At 47.3% G+C, this 20,379-nt stretch overlaps 2 protein-coding genes across 8 annotated transcripts in view; one reads left to right on the top strand and one right to left on the bottom strand.

Moving 5' to 3' along the window:
- On the bottom strand, positions 781–1,288 carry LOC102182120 (60S ribosomal protein L23a). The gene has a single exon (XM_005682357.3). The coding sequence runs from the start codon at positions 1,284–1,286 to the stop codon at positions 810–812; it is 477 nt and encodes a 158-aa protein (XP_005682414.2). The 5' UTR covers positions 1,287–1,288; the 3' UTR covers positions 781–809.
- TYK2 (tyrosine kinase 2) overlaps positions 18,218–20,379 on the top strand; it is a 29,264-nt gene continuing 27,102 nt past the window's right edge. Inside the window, exons 1-4 of one of the 7 annotated variants that reach the window (XM_018051041.1) lie at positions 18,218–18,407; positions 19,434–19,551; positions 19,690–19,756; positions 20,068–20,283. In XM_018051041.1, coding sequence (XP_017906530.1) covers positions 20,088–20,283 — 196 coding nt within the window. In that variant the 5' untranslated portion in view covers positions 18,218–18,407; positions 19,434–19,551; positions 19,690–19,756; positions 20,068–20,087. Of the gene's footprint in view, positions 18,408–19,433; positions 19,552–19,675; positions 19,789–20,067; positions 20,284–20,379 lie in introns of all 7 variants that reach the window. The other 6 variants (XM_018051037.1, XM_018051040.1, XM_018051038.1 and 3 more) reach the window with 6 other exon arrangements.

Raw genomic sequence — 20,379 nt, 5'->3', positions numbered from 1 at the left:
CCTGGCATCCAGTGGTAAAGACTCTGGGCCTACACTGCAGAGGTTGTAAGTCCCACCTCTGGCTGGGGAGCCAAGATCCCAGATGCCCCGTTTCCTTTGTGGCTCAGTGGTAAAGAATGCCTGCTAATGGAGGAGACTAGGGTTCAACCCCTGATCCAGGAAGATGGACCAGGCACGACGTGGAGCCCCTAAGCCCATGCACCACAACCACTGGGCCCGTGCTCTAGAACCTGGGAACCGCAGCTACCGAGCCCAGGTGCTGAAACTGCTGAAGCCAGTACACCTCGAGGCTGTGCTCTGCAGCAAGAGAAGCCCAGGCAGCGCAACTGGAGAGCAGCCCCTTGCTTGCTGCAACCAGAGGAAAGCCCACCCAGCAACAAGGACCCAGCACAGCCACACACACACACAAATCCCACAGGCCGCAAGTCAGGGCAAAAACAAAAAAACCCGGTTCCCTGCCCCCAACCACGGAAACCCATTGTCTCTGGTGTCTTGTGACTTCTTCCAGGGTTTTTCTTTGTAAGATCAAATGTAATCTTATCCCTTCCGCTCCTTTCTACACAAAGCAGAACACACTGCTGTCAGTGACGCATCTTCCTTTTTTCACTGAACCCTGTGACCCCGCAGCTCTTTTCTTATCAGTCCATCGGCGCTTCCTCATTCTTTCTACTCTGGTAGTCTGTGCTCGTCTCAGCATTTATTTCACCAACAGTTTTTTTGAATTAACGCTTGCTGGTTTGTTGGCCTACTTTCTTTTTTTTTTTTATAGTGAAAACTTTTATATTTGAAATTAGCCAGCTGGACTCAGTTTAGATGATCCCAATTTTGTTGGCAACATCCAAAGCATCATGGTCAGGAGCCAGTCGAACATATGCCTTCTTCTCTCCATCAGGCCTGATCAGAGTATTGACCTTGGCCACGTCAATGTCATAGAGCTTCTTCACAGCCTGTTTGATTTGGTGTTTGTTGGCCTTGACATCCACAGTGAACACCAGTGTGTTGCTGTCTTCTGTTTTCTTCATGGCTGACTCGGTGGTGAGGGGGAATTTGATGATAGCATAGTGGTCAAGTTTGTTTCTCCTAGGGGCGCTCTTCCGAGGATATTTGGGCTGCCTCCTGAGCCGCAGCGTTTTGGGCCGCCGGAAGGTGGGTGATGTCCGGATCTTCTTTTTCTTGTGGCTGTGGACACCTTTCAACACTGCTTTCTTGGCCTTCAAAGCTTTTGCTTTGGCTTCAGCTTTAGGAGGGGCAGGGGCTTCCTTCTTCGCCTTCGGTGCCATCTTCATGAAAAGGCTGTTCGTCTACTTTTACAAGCAACACAGAGAGGAGTACCCTCCTGCACCATTGCTCACAAGGGCAGGCATCCTACCTAAAGAGTAAGCTCCCAGAAGCAGGATTGGCTGAGTCTTAGCGGCAAACAGAATCCCACCCAAATGTTTCACTAAACAAAGTGTAACGATGGGGACTTCCCTAGTGGTACAGCAGATAAGAAAGCTTCCCAGGTGGCTCAGTGGTAAAGAATTCGCCTGCCAAGCAGAAGACCTGGGTTCAGTTCCTGGGTCAGGAAGATCCTCAGGAGAAAGAAATGGCAACCCATTCCAGTATCCTTGCCTGGGAAATCTCATGGACAGGGGAGCCTGGCGGGCTACATTCCATGAGGTCACAAAGAATCCGGCATGACTTAGCGACTAAACAACAACAGTGGATAAGAATCTGCTTGCCAACGCAGGGGTCACCAGTTCAATTCCTGATCCAGGAATATCCCACAAGCAGAGGAGCAACTAATCCTTGTGTGCCGCAGCTACTGAGCCCCTGCGCCCAGGGCCCGGGCTCTGCAACAGGAGAAGCCACTTCAATGGGAAGCCCACCCGCTGCAATGGAAGAGTAGCCCTGGATCGCCACAAATAGGGAAAGTCCACTCGCAACACGAAAACCCAGTGCAACCAAAAATAAATAAATATATATATTTTAAAGTGTGATGATGTGAGTGGGGTAGGAGACCAACAGAGTGGATTCACTTTCTGGAGCTGCTGTAACAAATCACCACATTTAGTGGCTTCATCACAAACAGATTACTTGCACAGGTCAGAAATCTGACGTGGGTCTCTTTGTGCTGAAACCTAGGCACTAGCAAGGCTGTGATCCTTCTGGATGTTCTGGGTAGGATCCGTTTCCTCTGTTTCCAAATTCTAGGGGCTGCCTCCATTGTTTGGCTCACAGCTACCTCCTTCCATCTTCAAAGATGGCAAAGATGGGGCCTTCCCTGGCTGTCCAGTAGCTAAGGCTCCGAGCTGCTAATGCAGAGGGGCTCAGGTTCGATTCCTGGTCAGAGAACTAGATCCCACATGCCACAAGTAAAGATCTCATATGCTGCAACTAAGACCCAGTGCAACCAAGTAAACAAATTCCTACCCCCCTCAAAAAAAAAAAAAAATGACAAAGATGACATCAACCATGTCACTCTGACCTCTTTTTCTGCTTTCCTGTTTCATTTGTAAGACCTTTTCTAAAAAATATATATATATGTATGGTTTTTATTTTTATTTACTTATTTATTTTTGGTTGTGCTGGGTCTTCATTGCTGTGAGGCCTTTTTCTAGTTGTGGCAAGTGGGGGCTACTCTCTAGTTGTGGTGCCCGGGCATCTCTTTTTGCGGAGCACAGGCTCTAGTCACACAGGTTTCAGGAGCTGTAGCACGTGGGCTCAGTAGATGTGCTCAGTAATTGTCGTGCATGGGCTTACTTGCTCCACGGTGTGAGAGAATCACCCTGGATCAGGGATTGAGCCCACGTCTCCTGCATTGGCAAGCAGGTTAATTGCCACTGAGCCGCAGGCAGTCCCTAAGGACTTTTGTGATTACCTGGAATCCACTAGGCTCATCTCACTATCTTTTTTTTCTTTCTTTCTTTTTTTTTTTAAACATAGAATGATTCAGGTATTTGCATATTACCTTTGTGCAGGGGCCAGGCTAATCTTCTCTCTCTCTTTCCAATTTTAGTATACATGCTGCTGAAGTGAGCTTGCTAATCTTTTTTTTGGCCACGCCACGCGGCATGCGAGATCTTACTTTCCTACTCAGGGATGGAAACTGCAGCCCCCTACTCAGTGGGAGCAAAGAGTCTCAACCACTGGACCACTAGGGAAATCCTCATTTTAACTACTTTGAGGGGGTACAGTTCAGTGGTGTTAAGTATGAGAAATTCTGTACCCATTAAACATTTAACTCCTCACTCCTGAAATATCTGTAACTTCGTGCCCGGCTTATTTCACTCAACATAGAGTTTTCAGGATTCATCCATGGAGCAGTGCGTGTCAGAAGGTCTCTCCCTCTCTTTTTTTAAAAGGCTTTATAATATTCCATTGTAGAATACATCACAGTATGTCCATCCATTCATCCGCTGATGGACACTTGGGTTGCGTCCACTTCTTGGCTGCTGTGAATAATGCTGCTATGAACTCTTGACGTGCAGGGACTTCCCTGGTGGTCCAGGGACTGAGACTCCGAGTTTCCAACACAGGGGACCTGGGTTCAATCCCTTGCCAGGGAACTAGGTCCCCCATGCCACAACTGAGACCCCAACACAGTCAAACAAATATTTTTTTAAAAAACATGGCACATTCATGTCAATGTATGGCAAAACCAATACAATACTGTAAAGTAAAAATAAATAAATAAATGAATAAAAACATAGATGTACAAATATCTTTCTGAGTTCCTGCTTTCTTTGTTATATACACCCAGAAGTGCAATTGCTGGATCACATGTTAATCATTTTTGAGGAACCGCTAAACCATAAGCAAGTTTTGAATTCAGTAATGAGTTGGATGTCAGGAGCCTGGAAGCAGAGTGGGGACTTGTCCTCAAACCCATTTTGTGCCTTTTTGATTTAGAAATTTGTGAATGAATTACTTATTTAAAAATAATTATCTAAAATAATTTTTAAAAAACATTGAAAGGGAAAGAAGAGCAGGATCAGCTTGTTTCCCGGAGCCATTGAAAACACAAAATTGGAACTCACACAACTATCCATGGCCTATTAAAGTGTATAATGGGGCTTCCCTGGTGGCTCAGTGGTAAAGAATCCCCCTGCCAATGCAGGAGACGAGGGTTGGATCCCTGGGTCGGGAACATCCCCTGGAGGAGGAAATGGCAACCTACTCCAGTATTCTGGCCTGGAAAATTCCATGGACAGAGCAGTCTAGTGGGCCACAGTTCATGGGGTTACAAAAGAGATGGACATGACTGAGCGCATGCACTTAAACACGAATGTGTGCAACACTGCGTGATAGAGCAGTGAAGCTAAAGAGAGTGATTCACACCTAGATGGGTGAAATTCACGAACAGGAACTCCAATGAACAAGCAAGTTAGGGGGCCCAACAGACAGATAGGAATTACATCAAGTCCAAGGACAGTGTCTCCTCCAGACCTTGGCCTCAGCTCTTCCCCCTGCCTGGAACACCCTGCCCTGACATCCATGTGGCTCCACCTCAGCTCCCACAGATCAGAAAGATGGATCTAGAACCCCCAGACCTCCAATGACCTCGTCTCCTTCCTTGCTTTGCTTCTTCTATAACGTGTCACCATCTGCTACGCTATATATTTTTACTTGTTTATCCTCATTCTTGGCTGTTGTCCCACCTAAACGTGCAGGGAATTTTATCTACTCTCTACTCTGTTCCCAGGACCTAGAATTGGGCCGAGCATACAGTAGGTGCTCAAGAGGTAGGTACTGACGAAATGAAAAGCAACCCTTCCTCATTGCTTTAGAGGGTGGAAGGGGAAACATCCACTTCCCTCCAGGAATGAAAACGGAGAGTGGAACTCTGAGACCCACCATGGGCTTGATGCTGTTTTGCTTTTTGACCTGAGTGGATTGAATACAATTTTTTTTTTTAAGTTTTAGAAAACTGAGATATAATCGATACAGACCATTTATGTTAGTTTCAGGAGCAACATAAGGATTTGACGTTTGTATACCTTGTGAAGTGATCGCCACTATAAATCCAATTCACATCCGTCACCATACAGAGATACCCATTTTTTTTCTTGTGATGAGAACTTTTAAGATCTTCCATCTTCTTCTTGTTGCTGTTTGGCAGCTCAGTCCTGTCTGACTCTTTTCGACCCCATGGACTGCAGCACGCCAGGCCTCCCTGTCTTTCACCATCCCCCGGAGTTTGCTCAAACTCATGTCCATTGAGTCAGTGACCCCATCCAACCATCTCATCCTCGGTTGCCTACTTCTCCTCTTGCCCTCAATCTTTCCCAGCATCAGGGTCTTTTCCAGTGAGTCAGCTCTTTGCATCAGGGGCCAAAGGATTGGAGTTTCAGCTTCAGCATCAGTCCTTCCAGTGAATATTCAGAGTAGCAACTTTCAAATATACAATACAGTATTATTAATCATCACACTGTGCAGTACATCCACGGGCTTAGTTATTTTATAACTGGAAGCTTGTACCTTTCGACCACCTTTGTCCATTTCACCACCTTTGTCCATTTCACCAACACCATTTCTTGCTGATTTTAAAAAAATATTTATTTCTTTATTTGGCTGTGTCTGGTCTTGGTTGTGGCATGTGGGATTTGTAGTTGCAGCATGGGGGACCTAGTTCCCTGACCTGGATTGAACTAGGGCCCCTGCGTTAGGAGCATGGAGTCTTAGCCACTAGACCACTAGGGAAGTCTCAGGGATTTCCTTTCCTTTTCTTTTCTAAAACTTTAAAAACATTTCACTTATTTATTTTTAATTTATTTTTGGTTGTGCTCAGTCTTCATTGCTGTTCGGGCTTTTCTCTAGTTGTGGTACACGGACTTCTCATTGCGGCGGCTTCTTCTGTTGCAAAGTAATGTCTCTGCTTTTGAATATGCTATCTACGTTGGTCATAACTTTTCTTTCAAGGAGCAAGTGTCTTTTAATTTCATGGCTGCAGTCACCATCTGCAGTGATTTTGGAGCCCCCCAAAATAAAGTCTGACACTGTTTCCACTGTTTCCCCATCTATTTCCCATGAAGTGATGGGACCGGATGCCATCATCTTAGTTTTCTGAATGTTGAGCTTTAAGCCAACTTTTTCACTCTCCTCTTTCACTTTCATCAAGAGGCTTTTGAGTTCCTCTTCACTTTCTGCCATAAGGGTGGTGTCATCTGCATATCTGAGGTTATTGAGATTTCTCCTGGCAATCTTGATTCCAGCTTGTGTTTCTTCCAGTCCAGCGTTTCTCATGATGTACTCTGCATAGAAGTTAAATAAGCAGGGTAACAATATACAGCCTTGACGTACTCCTTTTCCTGTTTGCAATCAGTCTGTTGTTCCATGTCCAGTTCTAAGTGTTGCTTCCTGACCAGCATACAGATTTCTCAAGAGGCAGGTCAGGTGGTCTAGTTTTCCCATCTCTTTCAGAATTTTCCACAGTTTATTGTGATCCACACAGTCAAAGGCTTTGGCATAGTCAATAAAGCAGAAGTAGATGTTTTTCTGGAACTCTCTTGCTTTTTCCATGATCCAGCAGATGTTGGCAATTTGATCTCTGGCTCCTCTGCCTTTTCTAAAACCAGCTTGAACATCTGGAAGTTCACGGTTCACGTATTGCTAAAGCCTAGATAGCATATTCAAAAGCAGAGATATTACTTTGCCAACTAAGGTCCGTCTAGTCAAGGCTATGGTTTTTCCAGTAGTCATGTATGGATGTGAGAGTTGGACTGTGAAGAAGGCTGAGCGCCGAAGAATTGATGCGTTTGAACTGTGGTGTTGGAGAAGACTCTTGAGAGTCCCTTGGACTGCAAGGAGATCCAACCAGTCCATTCTGAATGAGATCAGCCCTGGGATTTCTTTGGAAGGAATGATGCTAAAGCTGAAACTCCAGTACTTTGGCCACCTGATGCAGAGAGCTGACTTATTTGAAAAGACCCTGATGCTGGGAAAGATTGTGGGCGGGAGAAGGGGACAACAGAGGATGAGATGGTTGGATGGCATCACCAACACAATGGACATGGGTTTGGGTGGACTCCTGGAGTTGGTGATGGAGAGAGAGACCTGGCGTGCTGCGGTTCATGGGGTTGTAGAGTCGGATACGACTGAGCGACTGAACTGAACTGAACTTTTGGATGCCTGAAATATGTCATGCTAAAATAGTTCTGGAGAATTTCCTGCTGGTCCAGTGGTTAGGAAGTGCTTTCACTGCCACGGGCCAGGCGTGATCCCTGATCAGTGGGAATGCACTCCAGTATTCCTGCCTGGGAAATTCCATGGACAGAGGAGCCTGGTGTGCTATCATCCATGGGGTCAAAAAACAGTCAGACATGACTCAGTGACTGAGTGACGACAGTGATGCACAACTAAGAGCCCACAAGCTGCGTGGCACGGGGGTGAAAATCTACACACAGTGCAAAAGAAAGATCTCTAAGAAATACTGTGCAATAAAGAAGATAATAGCACTTGGTCTGCACCTGGCTCCGTTTTAAATTCTTTGCTTGTTTGGGTGCATGCTCAGTACTGTCTGACTCTGCGACCCCATGGACTGTAGCCCACTAGGCTCCTCTGCCCCTGGGATTTTCCCAGGCAAGAAAACTGGAGTGGGTTGCCATTTCCCCCTCCAGGGGATCTTCCCGACCCGCGGCTCCCACATCCCCTGTATTAGCAGGTGGATTCTTTATCACTGAGTCACCAGGGAAGCCCCCCTTGCTTCTCGAAACCAGCACAAAACGAACTTGCCTGTGGCTCCTCATGAGAAAGTTTAAGAGGCCATGTATTCACACATACACAGAGAAGGGTGTGGAGTTTCCTTAGAGGGATTCTAAACCCATCTCAAGGTTATTTGGGGGAGGAGGCTGACTGTTCCCTGAACCCTCCCATTCAAAAAGACACAAAGGGATTTTTGTTTTTAATTTATCAGCCCTTGACTTTTCCCAGGCTTGGTGGGAGCTCTAGGAAGGTCCCATAAGACCGCTGAGTCTAGGGAATCCCCCCGTTCTAGCTTCCTCCTAAAAAAACCCACTGGGGCAGGGTGACTAGTTGTCTCAAGTTTAGCCTGGAAAGTCCCTGGTCTGGGAACTCCCCCTCACTTCTAGGCAAACCCCCATAGTTGGTGGGGTAACCCAGAGCTTCTGTGCTGGGTCTGGACCCCCACCGTGATGTAGGAGTTCAGCAAAGAGGTCACAGGCATGAGGGGTTGCCTGTGAGCTTTGCCAGTGGCGTTCGTGGCCTCTTTTCTCTCCAGCTGTCAAGCGGTGTGCTGGTCCCACTTTAAAAGAACCTGAGGGACTTCCCTGGCAGTCCAGGGGCTAAGACCCCAAACTCCCAATGTGGGGGGCCTGTGGTTGGTCCCTGGTCACAGAGCTTCTCTAGTGACTGTAAAGAGTCTGCCTGCCTGGGTTGGGAAGATCCCCTGGAGAAGGTAATGGCAACCCACTCCAGTATTCTTGCCTGGGAAATCCCATGGACAGTGTAGCCTGGCAGGCTACAGTCCATAGGGTCACAAAGAGTGGGACACAACTGAGCAACTAAGGTACCACATGAGGCAACTAAGACTGGGCACAGCCAAATAAATTAAACTAAATTAAATAAGTAAACATTAAAAAAAATCTGAGAGAGCTCAAAAAATTCTTAGCACCTAGGCCTGGGCCCAACTGGCATCCAGGCTGGGAAAATGCAAACTATTATTAGAGTTTATTGTTATGACTGGGTTTATTACTATTATTGTTATTGGGCTTCCCTGGTGACTCAGATAGTAAAGAGTCTGCTTGCAATGCAGGAGACCCAGGTTTGACCCCTTGGGTCAGGAAGATCCCCTGGCAAAGGAAATGGCAACCCACTCCAGCATTCTTGCCTGGGAAATCCTATAGACAGTGGAGCCTGGCGGGCTACAGTCCATGGGGTTGCAAAGAGTCAGGCACAACTGGAGAGCTAACATTTTCACTTTCATTGATGTTATTAATCACCCCACCTGACAATTCCTGTTGGTCTGGCCTCTGGGCCCAGCAGAGGCCACCCCATCTCATCACGCTGGGGCTGGCTGTTGAAGAATCTGGCCCACTCCATTTCCTGCTACTGCAGGGTGCTAGTGGCAAAGAGGAAGTCGAGGTGGAAGGCCATGGCCAGCTCTTCCCGAGTAGGGCAGGACAGTTGCCCAGGGCCTAGATGTCTCTGGAGATCATTCACTCTACCAGCTTCTTGGCACCTAAGGGTGCCAGGCACCGTTACAGGTCCTGAGGACACCGTGGGGAACCACACAGATCCCACTCTTTTGTGGAGCTGACATTCTAGAATGGAAGTCAGGCCTTAAAAATCAGTGCTCAAAGAAAGTTCCAGTGAAGTAGACTATCATAAAGGCTGCTAAGCAAATGTAGCTGGTGAAGGAAACAGGAAAACAGGCTTGCAGATTCTGAATGAGTAGCTTCTGGGAGGGCTGAGGGTTCTGGGCCTGGGTATTTGGTTTGTTGTTGTTCTCATTTAAACACTGGGCCTACAGTGTGTGTTAGTCACTCAGTCATGTCTGACTCTTTGTGACCCCGTGGACTGTAGCCCCCAAGCTCCTCTGTCCATGGGATTTCCCAGGCAAGAATACTGGAATGGGTTGCCATTTCCTTCTCCAGGGCCTATAGTGAAGCTCATGAAAATTTTCTTTCTTCTTCTTCTTTTGTAAAATATTTATTTTCTTGGCTGCACCAGGTCTTAGTTGCTGCATGCAGGATCTTTGTCAAGGAATGTGACATCTTTAATTGTGGCTTGTGCATTTGGGAGTGTAGAGTCTTAACCACTGGACCACCATGGAGGTCCCAAAGTTTTCTTTAAAAAAAATTTTTTTTTTAAATTTTAGGATTTCCCTGGTGGTCCAGGGGTTAAGAACCCACCTACCAATGCAGGGGACACGGGTTCAGTCCCTGGCAGGGAAGATTCCTTGTGCTGCAGAACAACTAAGTCCAGGAGCCACAGCTACTGAGCCTGTGCTGTTTTCAATATAGCAGTGTGTACATATCATTTCCAAGCACCCCGTCTATCCCTCCCCTCAACACTTCCCCTTAGAACCATAAATTCCTTCTCTTAAGTCAGTGAGTCTGTGTCTGTTTTGTAAATATGTTCATTTGTATCTTTCTTCTTCTTTTTTTTTAAGATTCCAACTATATTCCACATATTTTCCAAGGGCTTCCCTGTGGCTCAGATGGTAAAGAATATCCCTGCAATGAGGGAGACCTAGGTTCAGCCCCTGGGTTGGGAAGATCCCCTGGAGGAGAGCATGTCAACCTACTCCAGTATTCTTGTCTGGAGACTCCCCATGGGCAGAGGAACCTAGTGGGCTACAGCCCATGGGGGTCACAAAGAGCTGGACACGACTGAGTGACTAAGCACGGCACACATATGAGGGATATCATATATCTGTCTTTTTCTATCTGACTTACTTCGCTGAGTATGATCATCTCCAGATTTAGCTATGTCACCTCATTAGCATAAACTTAGGTATGGTTGCACAGGTTTATTATGAAACACAAAAGATGTTCTCTTCACCTCTATCAGTCAAGATATTGGAAAGGTTTTAGGAGCTCTGAGCCAGCGACTAAAGCCAAATGCTACAGTGAATCACGATGCTGTCACCTCTTTCGCTCAGGAAGTTTCAAGAGTTGTCGAAGCTCTGTGCCAGGAATTAGGGATGAAGATCAATGCATATTTCTTCTTATGTCACCGTATCACACATGGAAGGGCCAACTCCCTCAGACAAGGGTACTGATGGGTCAAAGTTCTCAGGCTCATCTTTTATTTTATTTTAATTTTTTGGCTGCCTTGTGCGGCATGCAGGATCTCAGTTCCCCAACCAGACTGAAACTTTGCCATCTGCACTGGGAGTTTGAAGTTTTAACCACTGGACCGCCAGGGAAGTTCCCTTCTCAGGCCCATCTGTGTCTGCCCAATATTCTCATTCCAAACCTCTAGGACCCCCTCCTCCCCAGTCAGTGCTCTCACCTTTGCATAAGAGATCCTTAGCATTTAAAGTGAAAGTGTTAGTCGCTCGGTCACGTCCGACTCTTTTCGACCCCATGAACTGTAGCCCGCCACGCTCCTCTGTCCACGGGATTTTCCAGGCCAGAATAATGGAGTGGGTAGCTATCCCCTTCTCCAGGGGATCTTCCCGACCCAGGGATCAAACCCGGGTTTCCTGCATGACAGGCAGATTTTTTACCATCTGAGCTGCCAGGTTAGCACATAAATGGTGTTACAGTGCTGTAACCCATACAAGCAGGCTCTGAGCCTGATCACTCATATCTATAAAGGATAAGAGATTGTGCTCAGATGCTCACAAATACTGTGGGCCATGCAGGGAGGCCAGATTGAGGTGGGGGTGGGCGGGGCAGGGGGAGGAGCCTCAGACCCTGATAGAAGCGACTTCATTGGTTCAGGAGAGTGATGGTGGGACTGGACCAAGTGGGGTGAGATTTTGCTGATGAACCAAAGATGGGTGTGAGAGAAACGTGAGATTTCTTTTCTGCATTTTGATTTTTGCTGTTGGTTTTTTGGTTTTGTTTTTGCCGCACCACGGGTCATGTAGGATCCTAGTTCTCCACAGGGACTGATCCGCACCCCCAGCAATGGAAGCACAGAGTCCTAATCACTGGACCCCCAGGGAAGTCCTTCCTGAGATTTTCTGAAAATTTTTCCCTTGAACTAACCAATATTTCTATATTTCTCTTGAGTTCTTCCATAGATGGGCTGAGCAAACACAAGAAAATATAGTACATTCTTTTTATTGTATATATTCTTTTTCTTTTGTCAGGCGAGCGTATGCTCCTGGGTTTTGTTTCATCACAACAAAGATTTGGAGTGACGGACGACGTTAAAGCCCTCGGCGTGTCACAGTTCTCAGGTCTTGGACAGATCGTGTTATAGCTCTTAGACAAATCAGTGTTACAGCTCTATTTTATTTAGATAATAACAGGAATATCCATCCTCCAGGTGTGAAGGCATGTTGACCCAAAGTCGCGAAGCAAAGAGCGCCTCAGCGCATGCGCGGAGTTGGGGTGGGGGGGTGGGGTGGGGGGCTCTCTGCCCCCCAGCCCTTTGGCTCCTCTTTTTATGTCCTCCCAACCCCCCAGGCCTGCCCTGGGTAAATCGGGCCAGCCAGGAGTGCTGTTTGTTGAACCTGAAGTCCTCACTCCGGTCCTCAGACCTCCCTTTGTTCTATTTTCGCGTGCTTTTCTCTTCCTTATCGTTTAGCCACCGCCATTCTGGACTCCTTTTCCCTATTCTAACTACCTAACACTTTCTTTCTGGCCATGCCACTCAGCATGTGGGGTCTTAGTTCCCTGGCTAGTGATCAAACCAGGGCCCCTGAAGGCAGGGAGCCTTAACCGCTGGATCACCAGGAAAGTCCTATTCTATATGTTCTATATATTTCATTCTCTGTTAGGAACTATACAGACACTCTGGAGATGTCACCATACCAGCACAGAATTCTGCTTTTTTTTTCCCCAGCTGCAAATGATTCTCTTGTCAGGGTGAATCACTATTAATTCCCCAATCCCCAAGTTCCCAGCACTCACTATCCTCCAGACTCTAGGCTAAGTTCTGTTTACAACTTCACATTAAATCTCCATAGCTGCCCTGTGAAAAAGGGTCTGTTTTCCCCCATTTTCTCAGACTGAGAAGAGTAGTCACATGCTCTTGGCCACAGCTGTTATGGCTCCAACTTCAGAATTAAACCTGGCTCTGCCCTTTGGTGCTTTGGGACCTGGAAAAGTTCCTCAGTTCAGTTTAGTCACTCAGTCGTGTCCGACTCTTTGCGACCCCATGAATCGCAGCACGCCAGGCCTCCCTGTCCATCACCAGCTCCTGGAGTTCACTCAGACTCACGTCCATCGAGTCGGTGATGCCATCCAGCCATCTCATCCTCGGTCGTCCCCTTCTCCTCCTGCCCCCAATCCCTCCCAGCATCAGAGTCTTCCAATGAGTCAATGAGATGGCCAAAGTACTGGAGTTTCAGCTTTAGCATCAGTCCTTCCAAAGAGCACCCAGGACTGATTTCCTTCAGAATGGACTGGTTGGATCTCCTTGCAGTCCAAGGGACTCTCAAGAGTCTTCTCTAACACCACAGTTCAAAAGCATCAATTCTTCTGTGCTCAGCTTTCCTCAGCCTCTGTTAAAGAAAAATTTATACTGACACTTGTTAAAAGTCGTTAACTAAACGAAACTTTTAGGTGGCGTTTCGGGGGGTGGGGTCGGTTCCGAAGATCACCAGTCCTCCTTTATGTTTTGGTGCAGAAAAGAATTCAGCAAAAGTCAGAGTGATGGATACCAAGTGATTTATTAGAACAGGATGCTTGTAAAGCTTACCAGTGGGCAGGTGAGAGGGTGCCGAGCCCCTCAACTTAGTGGGCTACAGTTTTATAATCAAAGGAAAAGTGAGGAGAGGGGAAAGACCGCTTTCTTCCTCATTCTTTTTTAAAGTCATATATTTGTTATTTATTATTTTTTAATTTATGTATTTATTTGGCTGTGCCTGGTCTTAGCTGCCACACACAGGCCCTCTTAGTTGCAGCACCCGGGATCTAGTTCCCCAACCAGGGATCGAACCTGGGCCCAAAGCATTGGGAGTGCAGAGTCTTACCCACTGGACCACCAGCAAAGTCCCACTTCCTCATTCTTGAGTAGGTGCTGTGCTTTGATCATCAGCTCCTCCTCCAGACTGGGCAGAGGTGTTTTCTTGTCCCCACATGGTTAAGCTGAAAGTCATAACATAATGGAAAAATTATTTCAGGTTTCAGTACAATGAGGATATTTACTTTGAAATGTCACTTTCCCATAAATTATTGTTTTCATGTGTGCAGAAAGCATGTCCTAGACCTTGCTGAGCTCCCTGGGAAGGCTGTGGGTCTCATGCTGCCATTGTTTCATTGTTTTGAAGCTGGCCTCATGTTTGTACTGCATGCTTTGTGGTTAAGCAAGCCTGCTTGGTTTTGTGGTTAAGCAAACCTGTTTTCTTAAGTGACCATTAACTTACTGGGGTCTCCCATATTTTTTCTACTTACAATCCCCTAGTGGGATTAACTATTTAATCACCTACTTTGTCCCTTTACTCTGCCCTTATCATAAATGGTACAGATGAACTTATTTTCAAAGCAGAAATAGAGACACAGATATAGAAAATAAACTTATCGATACCAAGTGGGTAAAGAGGGTAGGATGAATTGGGAAACTGGGATTAGTTATTGCTAGATAATTAATAAGAACCTACTGTAGAGCACAGATTACTCAATGCTCTGTGGTGACCTAAACGGGAAGGAAGTCTAAAAAAGAGGGAATATATGTATATGCATAACATTCACTTTGCTGTACAGCAGAAACTAACACAACACTGACAAGCAACTCTATTCCAATTAAAAAAACACACAAACTGTCAACTGGGACAAAAAAAAAAAAGCACAACCTAAAAGTTGAGAGTTATATTTTATTTGGCAGACAAACTGAGGACTGAAGTCTGGGACACAGCATCTCAGATAACTCTGAGAGATTGCTCTGCAGAGGTGAGGGGGGAGCCAGGATATATTCAAGCTCTTACAACAAGGTTATTGTTAATAAAAGAAAATCAGATATCTCAAGTTAAAGAGTTTAGTGCTTTTCTATGTATGGGAAGATGCAAGAGTCTGGGCTCACTGAAATCATTCCTTTGACAGGACCTCAGCTGACCTGTGCTTTCTCATCCTGAGTCTCCTCATGGTGCATCTCTGCAAGGGTGGCTGCAGTGACTTCCTAGGTGGCGCTTGTGGAAAAGAACCTACCTGTGCAGGATTCGTAAGAGGTTCGCGTTTGGTTCCTAGGTCAGGAAGATCCCCTGGAGGAGGGCATGGTAACTCACTCCAGTATTCTTGCCTCGAGAAACCCACGGACAGGCAGTCTTTAGGGTCGCAAAGAGCTGGACATGATTGAAGTGACCTAGCATGCACCCATGCATTGCAGTGACTGACGGGTGGATGGTGGGCATCCTGTTTCTATCCTGAGTTCCCTCAGGGCTCACCATCTGTGCGGCTGTGACGCTGATCTCTAGTAGCCTCCACCTGCAGCGGTTTGAGGCAGGGTTTCGGTTCCCCAGCCAGAGATTGAAATCAGCCTGAGGCAGTGAGAACGCTGAATTCTCACCACTAAGACCATCAGGCCCTGGCCTGTCAAGTGTGCAGAAATTAATTTCCACATAGAGACTGGAAGTAGTGAAACAAGTAGTGATTATTAGGAAGGAAAAAGAGTATGTGTGGATAGACACAGAGGCAGGCTCAGAGAGAGAGTCACACCCTTATGGTAGGTTGAATCACTTTTATGGGGCAGGTCTTCCAGGTTTCCTTTGGCCAATCATCTTTCTTTGCCTGCTTCTGAGTACATATTTGGTTTATCTCAGTCCTCCCATGTGTGCATGCATGTCGTGGCCAAGATGGATTCCAGTGAAGAGGCCTATGGGTAGGCTGACGTCACTTACTATGAGGTGACACCCCCTCCTTTTTGACCTCCAAGGAGCCTTTCTGTGCATGTATAGTTGGGGTCTCCTTGGCTTGTTGTTCAGTCACCAGGTCGTATCTGACTCTCTGTGACTCCATGAATTGCAGCATGCCATGCTTCCCTGTCCTTCACTCCCTCTAAGAGTTTGCTCAAATTCATGTCCATCGAGTCGGTGATGCCATCCAACAGTTTCATCCTCTGTCGCCCCTTCTCCTCTTGCTCTCAGTCTTTCTCAGCATGACAGTCTTTCCAATGAGTCTGCCTCCACTCTTTCCCAGCATGAGGGTCTTTTCCAATGAGTTGTCTCTTCACATCAGGTGGCCAAAGTATTGGAGCTTCAGCTTCAGCATCAGCTCTTCCAATGAATATTCAGGTCTGATTTCCTTCAGGATTGACTGATTTGATCTCCTTGCTGTCCAAGGGACTCTCAAGAGTCTTCTCCAGCACCACAGTTCAAAAGCATGTGTTCTTTAGCACTCAGCCTTATTTATGGTCCAACCCTCACATCCATACATGACTACTGGAAAAACCATAGCTTTGACTATAAGGAACTTTGTCTGCAAAGTGGTGTCTCTGATTTTTAATTCACTCTCTAGGTTTGTCATAGCTTTTCTTCCAAGCAGTGTCTTTTAATTTCATGGCTGCAGTCACCACCCATGACTTGGAGAATGAGAAATATGTGGTCTCTATCTTTTACCTGAGCAAAGCTTAGCTCTTCTGTCTCCTGCTAATTTGGAGTATCCATCCACAGGGGAGAAACCAGCCATTTACCCTGAGGCCCATCTAGCTCCTATTCAATGTGATGGCTGGATGACTGTAATATCCTTTGTTTACAGATATGGCAGGCAATATTTTTGACTCACAAAATGGTAAGGGAGACTATTCAGGACAACTGCAATGGGGGACTGCAAAAGGGGAGAGCACTGGGCTCAACTCTGAATGCAGCAAAGACATCTGGGGATCGCCAGGCAAAGAGCAGAATGAGGGTGTGATGGGGGAGGGTGGGAGGGGAGCTTCCCTGGTGGTCCAGTGGAATCCACCATGTAATGCAAGGTACACTGGTTTGATCCTCAGTCCAGGAAGATCCCAAATGGCGAAAAGCAACTAAGCCAGTGTGCCACAACTACTAAGTCAGTGCTTTACAGCCCAAGAGCCTCAACTACTGAAGCCCATGTGCTGCGACTACTGAAGTCCAAGCACTCCAGAGCCTGTGTTCCACAACAAGAGAAGCCACAGCAATGAGAAGCCCGCACACCACAACTAGAGAGTAGCCCCTGCCCTCCGCAACTAGGGAAAAGCCAGCCCATGCAGCAATGAAGACTCAGGACAGCCAAAAATAAAAATAAATAAAATTATTTTTAAAAACAGAAGAAGGCTCAGAGGACTAAAGTTTGGGCAAGGAAAGAGTCTTTGTCACCTTTCTGTACCGCGGTTTCTTTCTCTGAGAAATGGGGATGAGATGCCAGACTGCTAACATCAGATTGTTAGGGGAACCCACTGACTGCCCTGGCCAGGCTTGATAGTAACTACTTGAGTGAGTTATCTTACAGCAGGAGGAATGGAGAACTAACAAACTACTAGCAACCAGAAAGAACTCGGGAAAGGTCAAAAGGAGAGAGAAAATGCCAATACATACTCGGACCACCTCCCAGAATCCTTGCTAGAATTCATCTAGGCTGATCCACGAATGCACCACCAGGAAGGACTCTTGAGTCAGAATGATTGGCCAGAGACAACCCAGAAACTAACCCCATCACCATCAAACCCGAGACTGACAGCCATGCAGCAGAGCAGTTCTCCTGGGTTCCCTTACCCTGCTGCTCTTTCCCCCCCGGGGCGCCCCTTTCCAATAATGTCTTTTGCTTTGTCAGAACATGTGTCTCCTTGGTAATTCATTTCCAAGTGTTAGACAAGAGCCCACTCTCGGGCCCTGGAAGGGGTCCCTCTTCCTGCAACAAAATGAAATAATGTGTATGAAACGCTGAGTGCCCAGCCTTCTCTGTAAATATAAATAGCAGCGACTTGTTTTGCAGGGATCAGAACTTGGATCAGATGGGACGCCCAAGCTGCTACCTTGAGCAAAGAGGCCTCGGAGAACAGGATTTTGTTGTTGTTCTTCAGTCACTCTTTGCCACCCCATGAACTGAAGCACGCCAGGCTTCCCTGTCCTTGACTATCTCGCAGTGTTTGCTCAAACTCATGTCTATTGAGTCAATGATGCCATCCGACCATCTCATCCTGTCGTCCCCTTCTCCTCTTGCCCTCAATCTTTCCCAGCGTCAGGGCTATGGGTGATCAGAAAAGGAATGTGAGCGGGTGGGCCCTGAATGCCTCCTCCAGAAGGCGGGGGTGGGAGTGGTTGGTGGTTGGTGGGGTGTCTCAGCTCTGAGAAGCAAGGCTGGCCACGCAGACAGGGAGGAGAGGCAGGACGGAATGGAGGGCCACATGGCAGCGGGGTCAGAGGACTGAATGGCAGCCAGCTGCAACCTTGATCGCCGAGATGACGATCTGACCTTGCATCAGGATAAGCTCTGGAAGCCTGACTTGCTTGGATCCACTCCTGCGTGGGTAATTGAAGTCGCGGAGCCGCAGAGAGTTTACGCTCTCCCGCCCGAGGCTGAACGAAACTTGAAGCCTGAACCAATAGGGGAGCCACCGTAGTAGTGAAGGGGCGGAGCAGGACAGCGACCAATGAATGTGCCCGTTTCAGGCGACCAATGGGAGGTGCTGTTCCAGGGGCGATCAAGAGGCGGCTGCCCCGGGCGTCGGGGTGGGGTCCAGGGTTGCAGCGAGTTCCGGGGAAAGGGTGAGTCTGGAAGGGGGCGCGAGGGAGCACGCCCTGGAGATCATTGGGAAGGATGCAGCTGGCGGAACTGCCCTTTGCAGGAGGTGGTTAGAAGCCCCCACACTGCCTTGTGACTGATCGATGCCGGGTGGGTACACAGCACGGTTCCTGCCCCTGCCAGCAGGGTTTGGAGGTTTCTGGCGGGGAGGTGGGGATGCTTAGGGGGTTGGGGGCTGCGGACCTCGCTTAGACCTCATCTTCGACCTCATCTTCAAAGCTAGATCTGTGCCCAGAGGGGATGAGGAAGGAGGAGATGGCCACTACAAAAGCCCGATCCCTAGGGTCTTATCTCAAAGAAAATCATTTCTTGTTGTTCAGTAGGTCAGTCGTGTCCGACTTTGCGAACACTTACCAAGCGTTTGCCAGGCCCCTCGCGGAGCCTTTTCTCTGCTTCAAGCTCATTGAATCCTCCCAACAACCCTTTGAGAGAGAGACTGTTTTATGCCTGTTTTCCAAATGAGGAAACAGACTCTGAGAGAAGTTGATTCCTGACAAATCCGGCATTATGCAATTGCGGTATTCTGTTTTTCCCTCATCACGGTCTTAAATGAGTAACGTCACTCTAATTGCTGACAGTCCTTCTCCGGAAATACTTGGAGACCTCAGGAAGCCTGGACCCTGGGTCTGCCTCTCAAAAAGTTCCAGGTTGTTAGGAAAAGAGCTGAACAGAACCCCTCCGCCGCTCAGGGAGCCAGCAAGGGACCAGGGTCACTAGTAGGGGTAAATGTGGGAAGCAGGAATATTGGCTGAAAGAGAGAAACGATTGTGATTATAAAATTAATGATAATGACTTCATGCTTGATTTTATCATATTTGTTATTTGGTCATGCCTGTATCAAGATTCTTAATGTGTAACATACAGAACTGTGTTGAACCATCACAACCTAATTGATTTATAACTCTAGTTTTTAAAAAACGTAGAAAACAATAACCATAACTACAATATATAAAAAATGTGAAGTGTAACAGCAGTAATCAAAATGTGAGGTGGAGAATTACAAATGTAAAGTTTACAAGTTCTGCTAAAGGGAAGCTGTTAGCTTAAAAGAGGGTATTGTCAGTGTGAGGTAGGTTTTGTAAGTCTCATAACACATCTTTAACTTATTAAACTTAGGGTAACCACAAGGGAAAAACCCTGTAGTAATTTCATCCAAACACAAAGACAGACAGCAGGATAAGAAACAGGGAAGAACCCGTCTACAAAACAACCAGAAAACAACAAAATGGCAATAGTAAGTCTTTACCTGCCCACAATATGGTAACAGCAGTGCATAATTCCCTTACAACTCTATATAAAAGTTTCTTTAAAAGGAATGTAGAAATGTCACAACTGTCTCTTCATGGCAACACGCTCAGCATGTGTTTTCCAGATGGGGAGACTGAGGCCCAACATGACTAAATGACTTGCGCTTGAGTCGACACAGGATTCACCCCCAGGTCTGTCTGACCATCCAGGTTATTTTGGAAAGGTGGGTTCTGGGCAGACTTATGTATTGGTGAATTTGTCCACTAAAGGGGTTGGTGGTGGTGCTGTTCATGACTGATGTAGCATGGGGGGAGGGTGTCGCAAACCCCAGCTCCATCAAACAGATGTGGAAACTGAGGCCCGTGGAAGGGAATTGGGTGCCTAAGTTTGCACAGTGAGGGGTCCCAAATCTTTCCCTTCAGTTTGGAGGTAGGAAGGTTGAGGTACTAAAAAGGGCCCTCAAGGCTGAGGCCTGGGGGGTTGATAGGATGTTCCTCCACAGGCAGGCCAGCTGTCAAGAACATGCCTCTGTGCCAATGGAGGACCACCACCAGGGGCAGGAAGCCCAATGGGGACAGAGCTCAGCCCATGGCCACCAGAGAAGGCCTGAAAGTACTTCTGCACTGGGCTGGCCCCAGTGGTGGGGAGCCCTGGGTCACCTTCACTGAGCCCACACTGACCGCGGAGGATGTCTGCATCCACATCGCACACAAAGTCGGTGAGTCCTGGCCATCAGCCCCATGGTGAGGTGGAGGTGCCAGCAGCCACTGGGCCCTGTTTATCCAGTTGTCTGCCCATTCATGCCTCCCGTGTT

This window comes from Capra hircus, chromosome 7 (genome assembly GCF_001704415.2).
Source record: "Capra hircus breed San Clemente chromosome 7, ASM170441v1, whole genome shotgun sequence".
In the NCBI taxonomy this organism is placed as follows: domain Eukaryota; kingdom Metazoa; phylum Chordata; class Mammalia; order Artiodactyla; family Bovidae; genus Capra; species Capra hircus.
This window is presented reverse-complemented; position numbering and strand designations above follow the sequence as displayed.